The sequence below is a fragment of the Lacerta agilis genome, chromosome 3 (genome assembly GCF_009819535.1).
Source record: "Lacerta agilis isolate rLacAgi1 chromosome 3, rLacAgi1.pri, whole genome shotgun sequence".
Classification (NCBI taxonomy): domain Eukaryota; kingdom Metazoa; phylum Chordata; class Lepidosauria; order Squamata; family Lacertidae; genus Lacerta; species Lacerta agilis.
Window position 1 is genome coordinate 28,703,428 of NC_046314.1, and position 14,961 is coordinate 28,718,388.

The 14,961-nt window shown below is 47.2% G+C and overlaps 1 protein-coding gene across 2 annotated transcripts; it reads left to right on the forward strand.

Annotated features, from left to right (window-relative positions):
• Positions 1-273: 273 nt before the first annotated feature.
• On the forward strand, positions 274-2,699 carry LRATD1 (LRAT domain containing 1). Of its 2 annotated transcripts, none has more exons than XM_033143125.1 (2): positions 274-635; positions 1,328-2,699. In XM_033143125.1, exon 2 carries the CDS (start codon positions 1,365-1,367, stop codon positions 2,256-2,258), a length of 894 nt encoding a protein of 297 aa, XP_032999016.1. In that variant the 5' UTR covers positions 274-635; positions 1,328-1,364; the 3' UTR covers positions 2,259-2,699. The 2 variants fall into 2 exon arrangements, with proteins under 2 accessions (XP_032999016.1, XP_032999017.1); XM_033143126.1 differs by lacking the exon at positions 274-635 and adding an exon at positions 1,060-1,111.
• The last annotated feature ends 12,262 nt before the right edge of the window (positions 2,700-14,961 follow it).

Here is a 14,961-nt window from a genome sequence, read left to right on the forward strand (position 1 = left end):
CATCGATGATAAAGAGGCAGGAAAATCACAACGGCTGATAACCAAGCGTCTGCAAGTCGTGACATTGCGCAGATCCATTATTTAGTAGGATACCGCGTAGGGGCGAGGGGGGCGGGGCGGAGGCTGGGGCTTCCCTTCTCAGCACAAACGGCTCGCTACACGCCGCTGCCACCACCAGGCCCGCCAGCCCCTCATCTCCTTGGCCGGGCGCGCAAAGATCCAGGCGGGCAGCCGGGGGGCTTCACTGCTGCTGCAGAAGGCGAGCAGACGGCGGTCGTCTGGCATCCCACCCTTGCCGCGTGGATGATTGACACTCCGGAGGATGGCTCGACTTTTCCACGCGCGGAGCCCAGCAGCCAATGAGCACGGCCAAGGGCGGGCCTTGGCATCCGGAGCAGCTGCTACTTTAGACTCGCCGGTGCTGCCGAAGGGAGACCAGAGCCGAGAAGGACCGGGCAGGGGAAAGGGCGCAGGAGGGACAGCGGGCGCGCATGCCAGTCGGGACCCTTGGACGGCGGGTGCCCAGGAGGAGGAAGACCTGGCGCGACTCCTTGTCGTCCGCGGCGGCAGCCCCCATGGCGACCAGAGGACTTTAAATGAGTTCGGGGGCTTTGGCAGGATCTGGGCGATTCCGGGTACGCAGAGGGCGAGCACCGCAGACGGACGGATTTCTTTTTTCTCCCCAGCATCCGCTCCGTCGGGGCTAAGCTGCTTGGAAGGTCACGGCCGAGGCACCGCTTGGGGTCAGGGAGTCAAGGGGGAAACGGGCAGCGCCGCTGCATCTCCCGCTCAGGAGCGGCACATTGTTGCAACTGGAAGCGCGGAGGCTGCCAAGCTCCCTCCGAGGAGTCGCTTCGGAGGAGGGAAGCGAGAGGCGGGGAAAGGAGCGCCGGAGACAAAGGGGAGAAACTCTCCGAGCCTGGCTTTCCTCCTCCTCCGATCGTTGTCCCGCGCAGCGCTGCCTTTGCGCACTGCCGCGGGGACCCGTAGGATCCAGCGCGCCGCTGGAGGCTGCGGGGTAGCCAAGGCTGCGGGGTAGCTGCTGCGAGCCACCCCGGGAGCGGCTCGTGCACGCTTCGAGAGGCCTGCAGCGGCTGAAGCAGGCAGGCGGGTGGGTGGGTGTGTTAGGGAAAAGAGAAGCGAGAGAAAGGGAGCGGCGTCTCTCCTCGACGAAGCCGAGGCGTGGAGGAGAAGCGACCCCGCCTGATCCCTTTCGGCGTGCGCGCCTGTCGTTTTGCTGCGCGGGCTGATTGCGCGGGCTCTTCTTTTCTTTCTCACTCCTCTCTTTCTTTCTTTCTTTCCCTCTATCTCTCTCTCGCTCGCTCAGATCCGGCGATCCTTGCTCTCGCCTCGCCCTGTCATTGATGGGAAATCAACTGGATCGCATCACGCACCTGAATTACAGCGAGCTGCCGACCGGGGACCCCTCTGGCATCGAGAAGGACGAGCTGCGCGTCGGGGTGGCTTACTTCTTCTCGGATGAGGAAGAGGACCTGGACGAGCGAGGAGGGCAGCCGGACAAGTACAGCGTGAAAGGCTCCAGCAGCCCCGTCCAAGAGACCCCCACCCACCACCATCACCACCACCACCATCACCACCACCACCCTCCGCAGCTGGTGCTGAGCGAGACCCAGTTCTCCGCCTTCCGCGGCCAGGAATGCATCTTCTCCAAGGTGAGCGGAGACCCCCAGGCTGGGGATTTGAGCGTCTACCCGGTGGCGGCCCTGCCTGCCTTGTGCAAGCCGGGCGACCTGCTGGAGCTGCTGTACCTGGGGCCATCCGACCACCCTCCACCTCCGCCACACTGGGCAGTCTATGTGGGCAGCGGGCAGATCATCCACTTGCACCAGGGCCAGATTCGCCAGGACAGCTTGTACGAGGCGGCCGCTGGCAACGTGGGCCGGGTGGTGAGTAGCTGGTACCGCTACCGCCCCCTGGTGGCGGAGCTGGTGGTGCAGAACGCCTGCGGCCACCTGGGCTTAAAGAGCCACGAGATCTGCTGGACGAACTCGGAGAGCTTCGCCGCCTGGTGCCGCTTCGGCAAACGGGAGTTCAAAGCCGGCGGCGAGCTCCAGCCGCCCCCGGGCTCCCAGCCCCGGGAGCAGCAGTACTATCTCAAGATCCACCTGGCCGACAACCAGGTGCACACGTTGCGCTTCCAGAGCCTCGAGGACCTAATCAGGGAGAAGCGCAGGATCGACGCCAGCGGCAAACTGAGAGTGATCAAAGAGCTGGCCATCGTGGATGGCAAAGAGTGAAAAGGGGGCGCCCGCCGTGTTGAGGGGCGCCTGGGTGGGTGGGGATCACAGGAGGGAGAGGCCAGCTCTGGTCCGGCCGGCGTGCCCCACCCGGACTCGTTCCCGCCACGCCACGCCACGTGGGTGGCCGCCCTCTTTCTCTCTCGCTCTCCCACGCCCCACTTTCCCTTTCCGTTCTGTTCCATCAAGGGGAAAAACCATGGCAACATTCCAAGCGAAACCAGCGCCGCTCCTCCCGCTCTCATTGGCCAGTGCTCGGTTCGCCTCCGACTAACACGATCACACTAGTGATATCTATCGAAGACGAGGATGCGGTTGGCAGGAAAGCGGGCGGGGGGTGGGAGGGAGGAGAGATGCAGTTAGCAAAAGTATGCGGACAAAGTCACTCCTGGCTATCGATGTTGATCATAGCTCCCAGCGTGCTTAATAAAATTTCAAATTCATTTTTTCTCCCCCTTTTTAAAAAAAGCGTTCATGACTTTAATCCGTGAGAAGGTTGGCTGAGATTTTTATATATATACTTATTTTATTATTGATAAGCAGATGCTGGAATCCTTGGTTATCTTTGCTGATTTCCTAGGGTTTGCTGGTTGACTCAAGCTGTGTGTGTTTTAACAGTGGTTCTGGGTATGGTGCGTTTACTCAAGAGTAAACCCCCGCTGAGCTCACTGGGATTTGCTCTGAAGTGTGCATAGTCTCATTGAACACAGTGGGACTTACTTCTGAGTAAGCATATGCAAATATGTACTGTACGGCTGTCATCCTATGCTCAAATCATCTGTGACGAAGCCTGGGTTCAAACTCAGTGGGCCTTGCTATTTAACCTTTGTTCAACCCTCTTTAACACCATCAACCACCCTATAGTTATTGGTGTTTTGTTTTTTAAAGGGGGTGTAATTCTATCCTTCCTTTCCTGCTTTTAGTGGATGCTCATGGGTGAAGTAGAGATTCTAATTTGTGTTAATGACTGTGAGAGTACAGAGCCAAGTGGTGGTATTTTTTCCTTTTTAATTAATATGATCTTCAAGGGTGTCATTCAGTGTTGGATTATTGGACCAAGCAGGGAAGGAGCGAGGTTTGAGATTCATGCTGAACGCTGTAGTTCTTTCTTGGTGGCCAGCCATACAACCAGTGGCTACAATTACAGGGAAGGAAGAGGAGCAGAGAGAAACCAGCTCAATGCCTTTACCTTTTTAGGATCTACCCCATTCCACTTACTGGTTTGAAGAGGCTTTGGGGAGATGCTTTAATGAAGAATGAGGCTATTATTGTTTCTTTATTTCCCACAATGAGCTCAAAGTGGTGTGAGTGGTTCTCTCCCTCCTCCATTAACCCCCACAACAACTCTGAGATTGGTTAGGCTGAGAGACAGTGACTGGCCCAAGGTCATCCAGTGAGTGTTGATTTGAACCATGTTCTCCCAGATCCTAGTCCAACGCTCTGACCAGTGCACCACACTGGCTCTCAATGGTCTACCTTCAGGGTTGGAGACAAGGTGCCTCAGAATACCAGATGCTGGTAATTGTAAGTTGAGAGAGTGCTACTGTGGTCATATCCTGCATGTTGACATCCCATATGCTTCTGACTGGCCATTGTAAGAACAGATTTCTGGATTAGATGACCTTTTGACTCAATCCAGTGGGGCCGTTTTTATGTTCTGAAACTATAGGTGGCCTTCAGGGAGTCTAAACATAGCTGTCAACTTTCCACCCCTTTTAAGGGAAATTCCCGTATTCCGAATAGGATTCCGAGCAAGAAAAGGGAAACACTGACAGCTATGAAAAGGGTTTTTATATTGAGGCCCTTGCATGTCTTCCCCCTCTCCAACAGGGATAGCCAATGTCATGATTTCCAGATGTGGTTCGGTTAGGACTCTTAGCAAACTTGACCCACAGGTCATGGCTGATGGGAGCCCAGCAACTATGGGATGGAAAGAGCCTGCAGGTAATCTAGTTTTAACCATCACCCACAGTTTCAACAGAAGCAAGGTTCAAAGTGCAATCCTTGACATGTCTACTAGAAGGAAGGCCCAATGGGACTTGCTCCTAGGTAAGTGTGCATAGGATTTGAGCCTTGGATTGGTACCCTAAAAGAGAGAAAACATAATCAAGTGAGAAATGAAATAAAGCGGCATAGATTTGGGAAAGGGAACAAAGTTTCCACAGATGTTTAGAGTACACACTGCAGGGTGTTTGTGTGTGACTTTTTAAAATAATGATGCACCCAGGGCCTTAAACTGCAACTGGTTTGTGATGACAGGATTCTGCATAAATTCATCATTGAAAGTGAGGGTGTTAAAATACTTTTGGCAAGCCTATATCCCCTTTCCTGTGACTAAGCCCCATTGAACACAGTGGGGCCACTGAATCAACATGCACAGGACTGCAATGCATGGTTGCAGTCCCTCTGCACAGTTACCTGTGCGAATAATCCTGCAGATCTGCTTCTGCAGTTCCCTGTACACTAATGCTGCCCTCTGCAATACTTAGCACTGACCTTTTCCTGTTGAGTGTCAGGAGTTGGGAGCTGGTGACTTATCTGCTTTTCTGGAGGCCAGATCCATTCTCTAAAGAAAAAATATGTACTGTAGTACTTGATGCACATTGCTCCAAGTGGGAGAACTTCCAGTACTTCGGTCCTATACATGGCAACTTCTGCTGGTTAGCCTTCAGTCAGCCTACTATGCTTAAGGGGTTTGTGGACCTCTGCTGCTTTGATGTCCTGCATATTACCCAGCTGTTGTACAACTACAGTACTAGCACCGTGTGTTGCTATATTCTTCTCTGCCTGCACAAGAATACTCTACAGGGAGGCAGAGGGTGGTGAGTACATTTCAGACAATAGCTGTCCATTATTTATAGTTCCACGTTGACAAAGCTGTAAATAGATTGTGGCTGAGTTTGCTCAAAAGTCAAACCCAGTGTATACAAACCTGATTTGGTTACATTTAAAAGGCTGGAAAATGTATCCTAACACTAGAGGGAAAGCTTATTCATTTGTTTCCCTGTCAAATCCTTATTACGGTTTGTTTAGCATTACACTCTGGTGCAGACAAGGAAGCCGGGAACATAAAGATAATAAAATATTCTGCAATCCAGTGTCCCATACATTGCAATTGTATTCAGTACCAACCTGCATATTTTGTAGGGATAAAAGCTCTTGCGGATGATAGTATTTTATTTTATTTTTGAAGATAATAGTAATGCTCTCTCTCTCTCTGGCAGAGAGAAGAGAAGAGAACGTTGAAATTCCTGAATCCATTCACTCCCTCTTTTATGCAATATTGCTTGGTTCTTTTTGATACTAACAAGCATCCTAGGAAGTCTTATTGCAACACTGTATCATTGGTTGCCCAATGGCTGGCTTCCTGGACTGTTGTTACAGAAGTGAACAGCGGATGTGCTGGCCGGGGGGGGGGGGGAGGGAGAGTTCAGCACCGAGCATCTGTGGGGAGAGGTTAAAATTACTCTTAACGCCGTCTGCGTAAGTGGTTTTCATATAGCCTGATGAAGTTCTTAAAAGGAAACTAAGAGTGGGAGTTCTTTCTTTAAAAGCTTTCGACCCCTGCACATCCCACGGAGTTAAATGGAGCAGAGCTGGTTGATTCACACACACGTGTGGCTTCATGACAGCAACACGCAATTGACTTGCATGGGCGAATGAGCCATTGGCAGATATGAAAATGTGTCGCTGTGCTATCTCCAACGCAAATGTTTTTCAGTTTTGAGTGAGCAGAGATGCACCGCTTACTTAGCCGACATGCGAACTACGTAGCTGCGTTTGGCAATGGAGTATATGAAAGGACTATCAAAACACTTGTGTTTGAGGTGATACTAATATCTTATTTTTGGCATCATATCTGTATTTTATTTTGGCATTCTTTCTGCGATGGCTCACCACGCATGCAATTGCCACTGGATTCAGCCACCTTCTGCCTGAGTGTGCACATGTGAACCAGGCCTTACTCCCTGATGAGTGTGCAAAAACTTGAAAACGGGAAAACTCTTTGTCTCCTGCCCCCATTAATGTGTGACTGTCATCGACTGGGGTTGAGCCAGCTATGTCCTGGGACAACTGTTGTGTGCTTAAATAGCTTCAAAAACTGAAGTATTCTGAGAAGTATTTCTGCATGTCACAGAGGATAGACAGATATCTGCTGGAATGCTGTGCTTCTTGCAGTCCTGCATCAAGCAGGATATTAAGACTAGATGGCTGGCAAGCTTCACCCTCGAACTCTACGACAGCCACTGGGGGACAGCAATGATTTTATGATAAAGATAAACAGAAGCCTTCCCATTCTATATCATTTTAGGAAGATAGGAAGGTGTCTCTTTTACTGAGCTGAATCCCTGGTCTGTGTATCTCAGTGTTGTCTACTGGGACAGCCACAGCTCCCCAGGTTTTCAGATGGGTATCGCCCTGCTGTACCAGCTGGAGATTGCCATCTGCATGCACAGCAGATGTTCTGAGCTACATCCCTCAGGTGGCCTTGAAACAGAAAGCATACATGCTGTGAGTTATTGAACTGTTGCAGCTTTGTAGTGGTCTAGTACCTTCCTCCCTCTTGAGTAGAAATATCTGTATGGTTGCATGAGGTTGCTGCAGTACACCACACGCCGGTATATTGAGATGCCTGTTGTTTTTCCAATAGAGAGTGGTGGTTTTGCTCTATGTTAGGCTGTTCCCCAGCTAGGTTCGTAGGGTTTCAGCCTTCAGCCCTAGGAATCTTTTGATGGAGCTTCTAAGTAATTGCTGGAAAGAACATTTGTGTAAATGTGGTGAGGATCAGAAGTGTGCATTGTGCATTTCATGCATGCTGTCTTGCGTGGTGATGTGGATCACAGCCTGCTAGCATTTTGAACAAGTGGGACCTGCATCAATGAGCTGTGCCAACCTCCCCCTTTTTAATTTTAATTAAAGTTTTCAAATGTGCATTTCCACCATTGAATATACACCATTGTAATAATACATTCACCAACTTCCTTCCTTTCCCCTCCCATGGTTCTTTCAATTTCCCCATAATCTCTGCTTATTCTGATAAAACCATTTAGTTTAGTTTCCTCCCTTAAGTGGAATGACTTTCACTTGAACAACAAGACTTTGTCCCTCTCTCCTGTGCATTCCCTGCAATGTGCCCAGATCTGCTCCAGAGGGTTGGGGGAACCATCGGTACAAATTTATCAGGCTTATGGGAGGAGGAGTGGGTATGTCCCACTACATAAGCGGAAGTCATTCTGCTTGTGCAAGAAGTTACTTGACTCTGTGTTGGATGCAACCTGTGATATATTGCGGAATGCTTCTTTTCAGGGCTCCCTTCCTTCCATTATCTTCCCTCTTCTACACAGTTTTATCTCATCGTGTACACAAATCAATCAGCATTCCATGCCCACTGAGCATGGCTCAGTCCTCATTTTGCTGGTTTTTTTGTGGGGGGGGGGGGTCCCACCTCTGAAGGCCTTTCTATGAAAGAGTGTTGGTACTTCTGCAAACCCAAGTCTGCTCATACCCTTCCTCATGTGTGGGCGGTACCGTTTTGGCTACATAAACAATGGGACAAGGATAATTGAGATTGCTATATATACAAGTGGGACCCTACAAAAAACAACAACATTGATATGGTGGAGAGTTCCAGACTTTTTACCCCCTCCTCAACAGCATTCCATGTCCACTGAGCATGCTTAGTTGTCACTGGCCTTTTTGTGGGGCTTTTTCGTTTTTATTTTTTGAGAGGGGGGGTATGGACACATTGGTACCCCATCCATCCCAGCTGCATTATAATATTGGATTTCTGTCTTGATTTCTATAGGTGGCTCTCACTTCCATACCTGAGGACGTTTTAAAAACTAGCTCAGTACTAACCCATCCAGACAATTAAGTGGTTCTAATGTTAAATATCTGTGTCTTTTCTTCCATCTTTCTTTCTCAGCCACTCCATTCCAGAACCACTCACCTTTATCAATCAATCAATGAATCAATCAATCAGCATTTCATGCCCATTTAGTCTTCATTGGGTTTATCCCATAAATAGTTTTGTACCTCTACAAAAATATGGGGTTGCCCCATGTCTGCTGCCTGCCACCTCCTTCTGTGTGGGTGGCACAGACTTAGCAACATTGGTTTCAGCGCGCTAAGTCTTGAATTGGAAAGAGAAGGAATATTGGGTGCCCATTGCATATTGTACAGCATGCTTGACCTTCTTTGTGGTCATTTTGAGGTTATAGAATGCAATCATTGCTTACAGAGAGCCGTGCATTCATGAGAGTTCCCCTGAAAGTCACTCATCACATGGTGAAAAATACAATAGGAAATGTGCCACAGGTATGCCAAGCATCCCTTGGGGTCCTTTCTATGTCATGGAACAGATTTGCAGGGCGATTCCCACAACTGACTTATTTGGTCCTGTGGCATATGGCTAGAATGAGACTATGACTTAAAGCACAGGACTTCCCTCAATGAATCCTGGGAGTTGGTAAGGGTGCTCAGAACTGTAGTTTGGTGCGTTCCCATGATTCTTGAGGGGAAGTCATATGTTTTAAATGTATGGCGTGGAAGCAGCCCACAGTTCTATCCCCACTTACTTAGGAGTTTGTGCTATCGTACCCAACATTACTTTCTGAAAACACATGAGAGGGGAGGCTTGTCCACAGTTTTGCTTGTCCCGCCACTTTCCCCTGGAAAAACCTGAATAGGAAACTGCTCTTTACTGCTGAATCGGAGAAAACAGCAGAAAGGTTTTCTGTGGATTGATGCTTGCTCCGATTCTGTGCTAAAGAAGAAGGATTTTCAGAGGGAAGCAACAGGGCAAATGGAAAACTGCTCAGCCCCATACTTTCTAGGAATGGGACTACACAAGTGTAGATTAGCCCTGACTTTGGGTCAAACTAGACATTACTTTGTGTGTCATTACCACCTACACCTGGGTAGTTGTTTCTAAAATTATAATACTAGGTGTGGGGAGGGGGGAACGATAATTTTCACCAGAACCACAAGGTGCAGGAAGTGGAGGCGTAACCCTTCTCTTCCAAGTTGCAGTCCTGAAAAATAATTGCCACCCATGTTGTAATTAGCCTTAGGGGAGAAAGGGAAGGGAAGCCTATGGCAAATCATAGCACATGGGGCAAACTTTGTCAAGACCATGGCAGGGGAGGGGAGGGTTAAGCCTCTCCTCCATTTGTGTTGCAGCCTCAGTTAAAAATGCCCATATATTGAAGAACACGAGAAGAGCCCAGCTGTAGCATGCTATACCCATAGTGGCCAACCAATGCCTATGGGATGTGAGTGCAACAGCATTCCATCTCTTAAAATCCCCTGCATGTGATATTCAGAGGCATACAACCTCCGATGCAGGAGATAATGCAGCCATCATGGCTAGTGACCATTAACTTCCATGAACTTGTCTGGTCCTCTTTTAAAGCCATCCAAATCGATGGCCATCTCTATGACTTGTAGGAACAAACACCATAGTTGAACTACGTATGCACCATAGTTCAAACTATGCACTGCGTTTTGTCTCTTCCGAGCCTGTGCACAATTAGCATTACAGCTCGTTTGTTGGAGAAGCCATTCTGCCCATGCTCAACTTTCAATGTATAATACCGTAAATAAGCAACAGACTTGACTGAGCTGTCAGCCTGACTCTGTTCCACATCCAAACAAGTTGATCTGGTTCATAGCTGTCAACTTTCCCCCTATTTAAAGGGAAATCCCCTTATTCCAAATAGGATTCCTTGCAAGAAAAGGGAAAAGTTGACAGCTATGATCTGCTTCCAGTGGCTTAACTTTTACTCCATTGGCACTAATTCAATACAAATCGGGATAGCCTGGTTTGTGTTTTATTAGATTTCCATACACTTAGAAGTTAAGCACATGTTTTAATGCTGTGAGCATTTTATGACCATATCCCTGTACTTGAGCTAAGAACGTGATTGCAAGATGGCAGCAATGCAGCTGTTGCATTGAAATGGGACTGTTGTTGTTTAGTCGTTTAGTCGTATCCGACTCTTCGTGACTCCATGGACCAGAGCACGCCAGGCACTCCTGTCTTCCACTGCCTTCTGGAGTTTGGTCAGACTCATGTTGGTAGCTTCAAGAACACTGTCCAACCATCTCGTCCTCTGTCGTCCCCTTCTCCTTGTGCCCTCCATCTTTCCCAACACCAGGGTCTTTTCCAGGGAGTCTTCTCTTCTCATGAGGTGGCCAAAGTATTGGAGCCTCAGCTTCAGGATCTGTCCTTCCAGTGAGCACTCAGGGCTGATTTCCTTCAGAATGGATAAGTTTGATCTTCTTGCAGTCCATGGGACTTTCAAGAGTCTCCTGCAGCACCATAATTCAATCAAATGGAACTATATCTCCTCATTTAGCCTTGGCCTACACAATTTGTGACTCGCTTAGCCAGACAAAGCCCTCTGGCCATGCATGGTGGCAACCCATCAGGAGCTGAATAAAAAGCAAAGAAGTGGTCAGGCATCTTGGAGGCTACCATATATTCATTCGCCTTGGTGTATTACAATTTTTGCAGGCTGGATTTTAGCCCCATTAAATATGATGGGTGATATTCAATGGGAAGCATACTCAGAGTCTATTGGTTTCAGTGGGTCTACTCTGAGTATGACCCGGTTAGATATTGCCCAATATAATAATAATTTATAATAATTTATGTTGCCCACCTGACTGGGTTGCCCCAGCCACTATATCAATGATGAGATCCTCCAGGTATTGTTAAACTACAACTGCTCATCCTTGACTATTGGCCATACTAACTAGGGCTGAGTTTGAGTCCCACCCTATCTGGAGGGCCACAGATTCCCCACTTCTGCCATATATCACAACGTTTTGTCCACAGGTTTGTTGGAGTGTGTATGTGGCCAATAAATGGCACAAAGATGTTGGTGATGCAAATTGCGACCTCTGTAAAAGAAGCAGCAGCAGCAGCGGCAGCAAAAAGCCTCTTATTAATGTAATGGATTGCTACCATTCATTCCATGGGGGTGGAAGGAAAGTGCTTTAACTGGGAGCAATGTTGCAATGGATCATAGAATTGTAGAATGGTAGAGTTGGAAGGGACCACAAGGCTCACCTAGTCCAACCCCCTGCAATGCCAGGAATCTTTTGCCCAATGTGGGACTTGAATCCACAACCCTGAGATGATAAGTCTCATGCTTTATGGGTGCAAGATCTGGCCACCACTGCTGGCCCTGCATGGCCTAGTCACCGCCAGCTAGGACACTTGGAGAGGGCAAAGAACCACTTCTCCAAGGGCATAACAAGGATTTGGGGAAGAGTTCCCTGAACACCAAACGCAATGGCCTTTAGCTTAGAAATAATATGTCGGCCACAGTGTGTGGGGAGAGGGGAGGGTGTTGGGTGTTAGTTTTTCCAAATGATTGTTTGATTATTCAGGCCCTCTACACGTCTTCCTGGCCACTTGCAAAACAAGGAACTGGATTATTCAGGAGAGCAAGAAATTGGATTGCTGACTCAGGCAACGTTAAAGGTAAAGGGACCCCTGACCATTAGGTCCAGTTGTGGACGACTCTGGGGTTACGGCGCTCATCTCGCTTTACTGGCTGAGGGAGCTGGCGTAAAGCTTCTGGGTCATGTGGCCAACATGACCAAGCCGCTTCTGGTGAACCAGGGCAGTGCACGGAAATACCGTTTACCTTCCTGCTGGAGAGGTACCTATTTATCTACTTGCACTTTGATGTGATTTCGAACTGCTAGGTTGGCAGGAGCAGGGACCGAGCAACGGGAGCTCACCCCGTTGCGGGGATTCGAACCACCGACCTTCTGATCGGCAAGCGCCAGGCTCTATGGTTTAGACCACAGCGCCACCCGCCAGTGTAGTGTAGTGGTTAAGAGCGGTAGTGTTGTAATCTGGGGAACCGGGTTCGCGTCTCCACTCCTCCACATGCAGCTGCTGGGTGACCTTGGGCTAGTCACACTACTCTGAAGTCTCTCAGCCCCACTCACCTCACAGAGTGTTTGTTGTGGGGGAGGAAGGGAAAGGAGAATGTTAGCCGCTTTGAGACTCCTTCGGGTAGTGAAAAGCGGGATATCAAATCCAAACTCTTCTTCTTCTTCCTAAGCATTGTGAATTGAGCATTCAGATAAGCATTGAGTCTCTGTCAGGGGAAAAGGCTGGTTATAAAAATAAAAATAAAATTAATTTCATTTATCGCAACAGGGGGAGTTCAGCTCATGCTAAATGTTTCCCACTTAGCAACACTAAGAGAATGATCATGCTCTAAATTTGCAAATTCTTCCATATGCAAGATATTAAAATTAATTTCTAGATATGGCAGCTCCTTGGATTTGAATTTCCCATTTTTAAGTAAAGTTTCATTGTCACTGGAGATCTTTACAAGGCTTTCTTATTAATGGGATTATTATTTTTTTTAAAAGTCACATCAGTAAAATTTTAAGATTGCTTGTTTTAAAACATTTCATTTTCAAACCTTGTGTGGAGGGTGACCATAAACTTAAGCTATTCAGGGAATCATTTACTGAACCAGATATTTTTTAAAAAATAAAAATCTCTGCCTTTGTTATCTGTCAAATACGGTCAGTGAATATAAGTCTATGGTGATGCAGAAAGAAACTTCAGTCTGTCACTTCATAGGAATCAATAATGTTATTGCAGCCTTGGAAGGCAATCACGGGTGAAGACTTCTTTCTTTCTTTCTTTCTTTCTTTCTTTCTTTCTTTCTTTCTTTCTTTCTTTCCTGCTACAAATATATATGGGGTCCTTTTAGCCGATGCTGCTTAAAACCTAAATGCGTTGCTGCTGGAATAATCCAGTTGCACTCCAAGAAATTAATCCGTTAACTAGATCCCTCATAATTGTACCTTTATGTTTCCCTTTGGGTGACTGAAATTTTGTGGCTCACAAGACAAACTCTTGTGGATTCTGCTGCCTCCTGGGCTGTTGGTTTTTAGAGCCTAGCAAGCAAAATGCACTTTCACAGGTCGCAAAATCAGTGCAAAGCTGTTTCTTTCTTGCTAATTAAGGAGCTGCTCTGAGCTGACACTTGACTATGGTGATCCAGTCTTATTCAAAGATCTGCTAAGCTAACAGGGTTATGTAGCTTAATAGGGTAAGTGGCCCTCTTAAGAAGCTCATTTTCTCTCTGTCTGCACTGCCTCAAGATCAAATGAGTTAGCTTCGTGTTTTATTTATTTAACTGTGTTCATATGCTGCTTAATAATAATAATGATAATAAATCTTGAAGTTAAAAACAAATAAAATCACAGGTTCATGGAGGCTAGCCTAAACACATTTGTTCTTAGCATGCATCAGAAACTCTATCCTTAAAAAAACCAAAAATCTATTTTATTAAAGGTTTTCAACCTAATATACCATAAACTTTGAACTAAAGTAAGAAGAAAAACAATAAACAGTATATTAAACAGAAAAAAACTAGAGAGAAAAAGGAAGTTCGGTACATATGATTCTTATAAAACACAAAATTACAAATATATCTATGTAGCCCTTGGTCACTATTCTACCTTCACAAATTCAGAGAGTTGAAGTCTCCCATTCCCCACCCAAGAGAGTTTTGCCTTCCTCAGTCTCCCACCCTGAGAAAAAACCTGCCTCTCATATAGGCTCCATCCTCTTCTCTCTGTCAGTTCTCTGTATCTTTATTTATCACAAATATAATTTTTTACATGAGAAACTCTTATCCAGTGTGGTGTAGTGGTTAAGAGCAGTAGACTCGTTATCTGGGGAACCGGGTTCGCGTCTCCGCTCCTCCACATGCAGCTGCTGGGTGACCTTGGGCTAGTCACACTTCTCTGAAGTCTCTCAGCCCCACTCACCTCACAGTGTTTGTTGTGGGGGAGGAAGGGAAAGGAGAATGTTAGCCACTTTGAGACTCCTTTGGGTAGTGATAAAGCCGGATATCAAATCCAAACTCCTCCTCCTCCTCCTCTTCTTCTTCTTCTTCTTCTTCTTCTTCTTCTTCTTCTTCTTCTTCAATCTTATCTTTTTAAAAATTCAGCCGGGGGGGGGGGGATGTGAAATGGGCAATGGATAACTTTTGGCAAAATGTCAAAAGAAAGAAAGAAAATCTCGATGTTTTGTTGTCCTTCAGCATACCTGAAGGAGCGTCTCCACCTCCATTGTCCAGCCCAGACACTGAGGTCCTCTGAGGGCCTTCTGGCGGTTCCCTCACTGCAAGAAGTGAAGTTACAGGGAACCAGGCAGAGGGCCTTCTCAATAGTGGTGCCTGCCCTGTGGAACACCCTCCCATCAGATGTCAAGGAAATAAACAACTATTTGACTTTTAAAAGGCATCTGAAGGCAGCCCTGTTTAGGGAAGTTTTTAATGTTTGATGTTTTACCATGTTTTAAATATTATTTGGGGGAACTGCTCAGAGTGGCTGGGGAAACCGAGCCAGGTGGGTTGGGTATAAATAACAATACTAATAATTATAATAATAATATTTGAAAATAAAAATGAGAGTGGGGGCAGATATGAAATAGTTTCAGTGTTCGGTTGGTACAAAATCCTGGTATGTAACTTGACCGGGGGTGTGTGTGTGAGAGAATCAGTAGAATGTGTAAAATAGGCCATGTAAATACAAAAGCATCTGTTTAGTAAATGGGTAAAATCACTCAGTTCACATATGGTATCATCTATTATGGTGCTACCCAAAGTGGTGGTCCATGGACTGGTGCCATTCTGTGGGCCATTAGCTAGGA

Excerpts from the sequence above, each read along its gene's own strand:
- LRATD1 (XM_033143125.1), top strand. The coding sequence starts at position 1,365 with ATGGGAAATCAACTGGATCGCATCACGCACCTGAATTACAGCGAGCTG.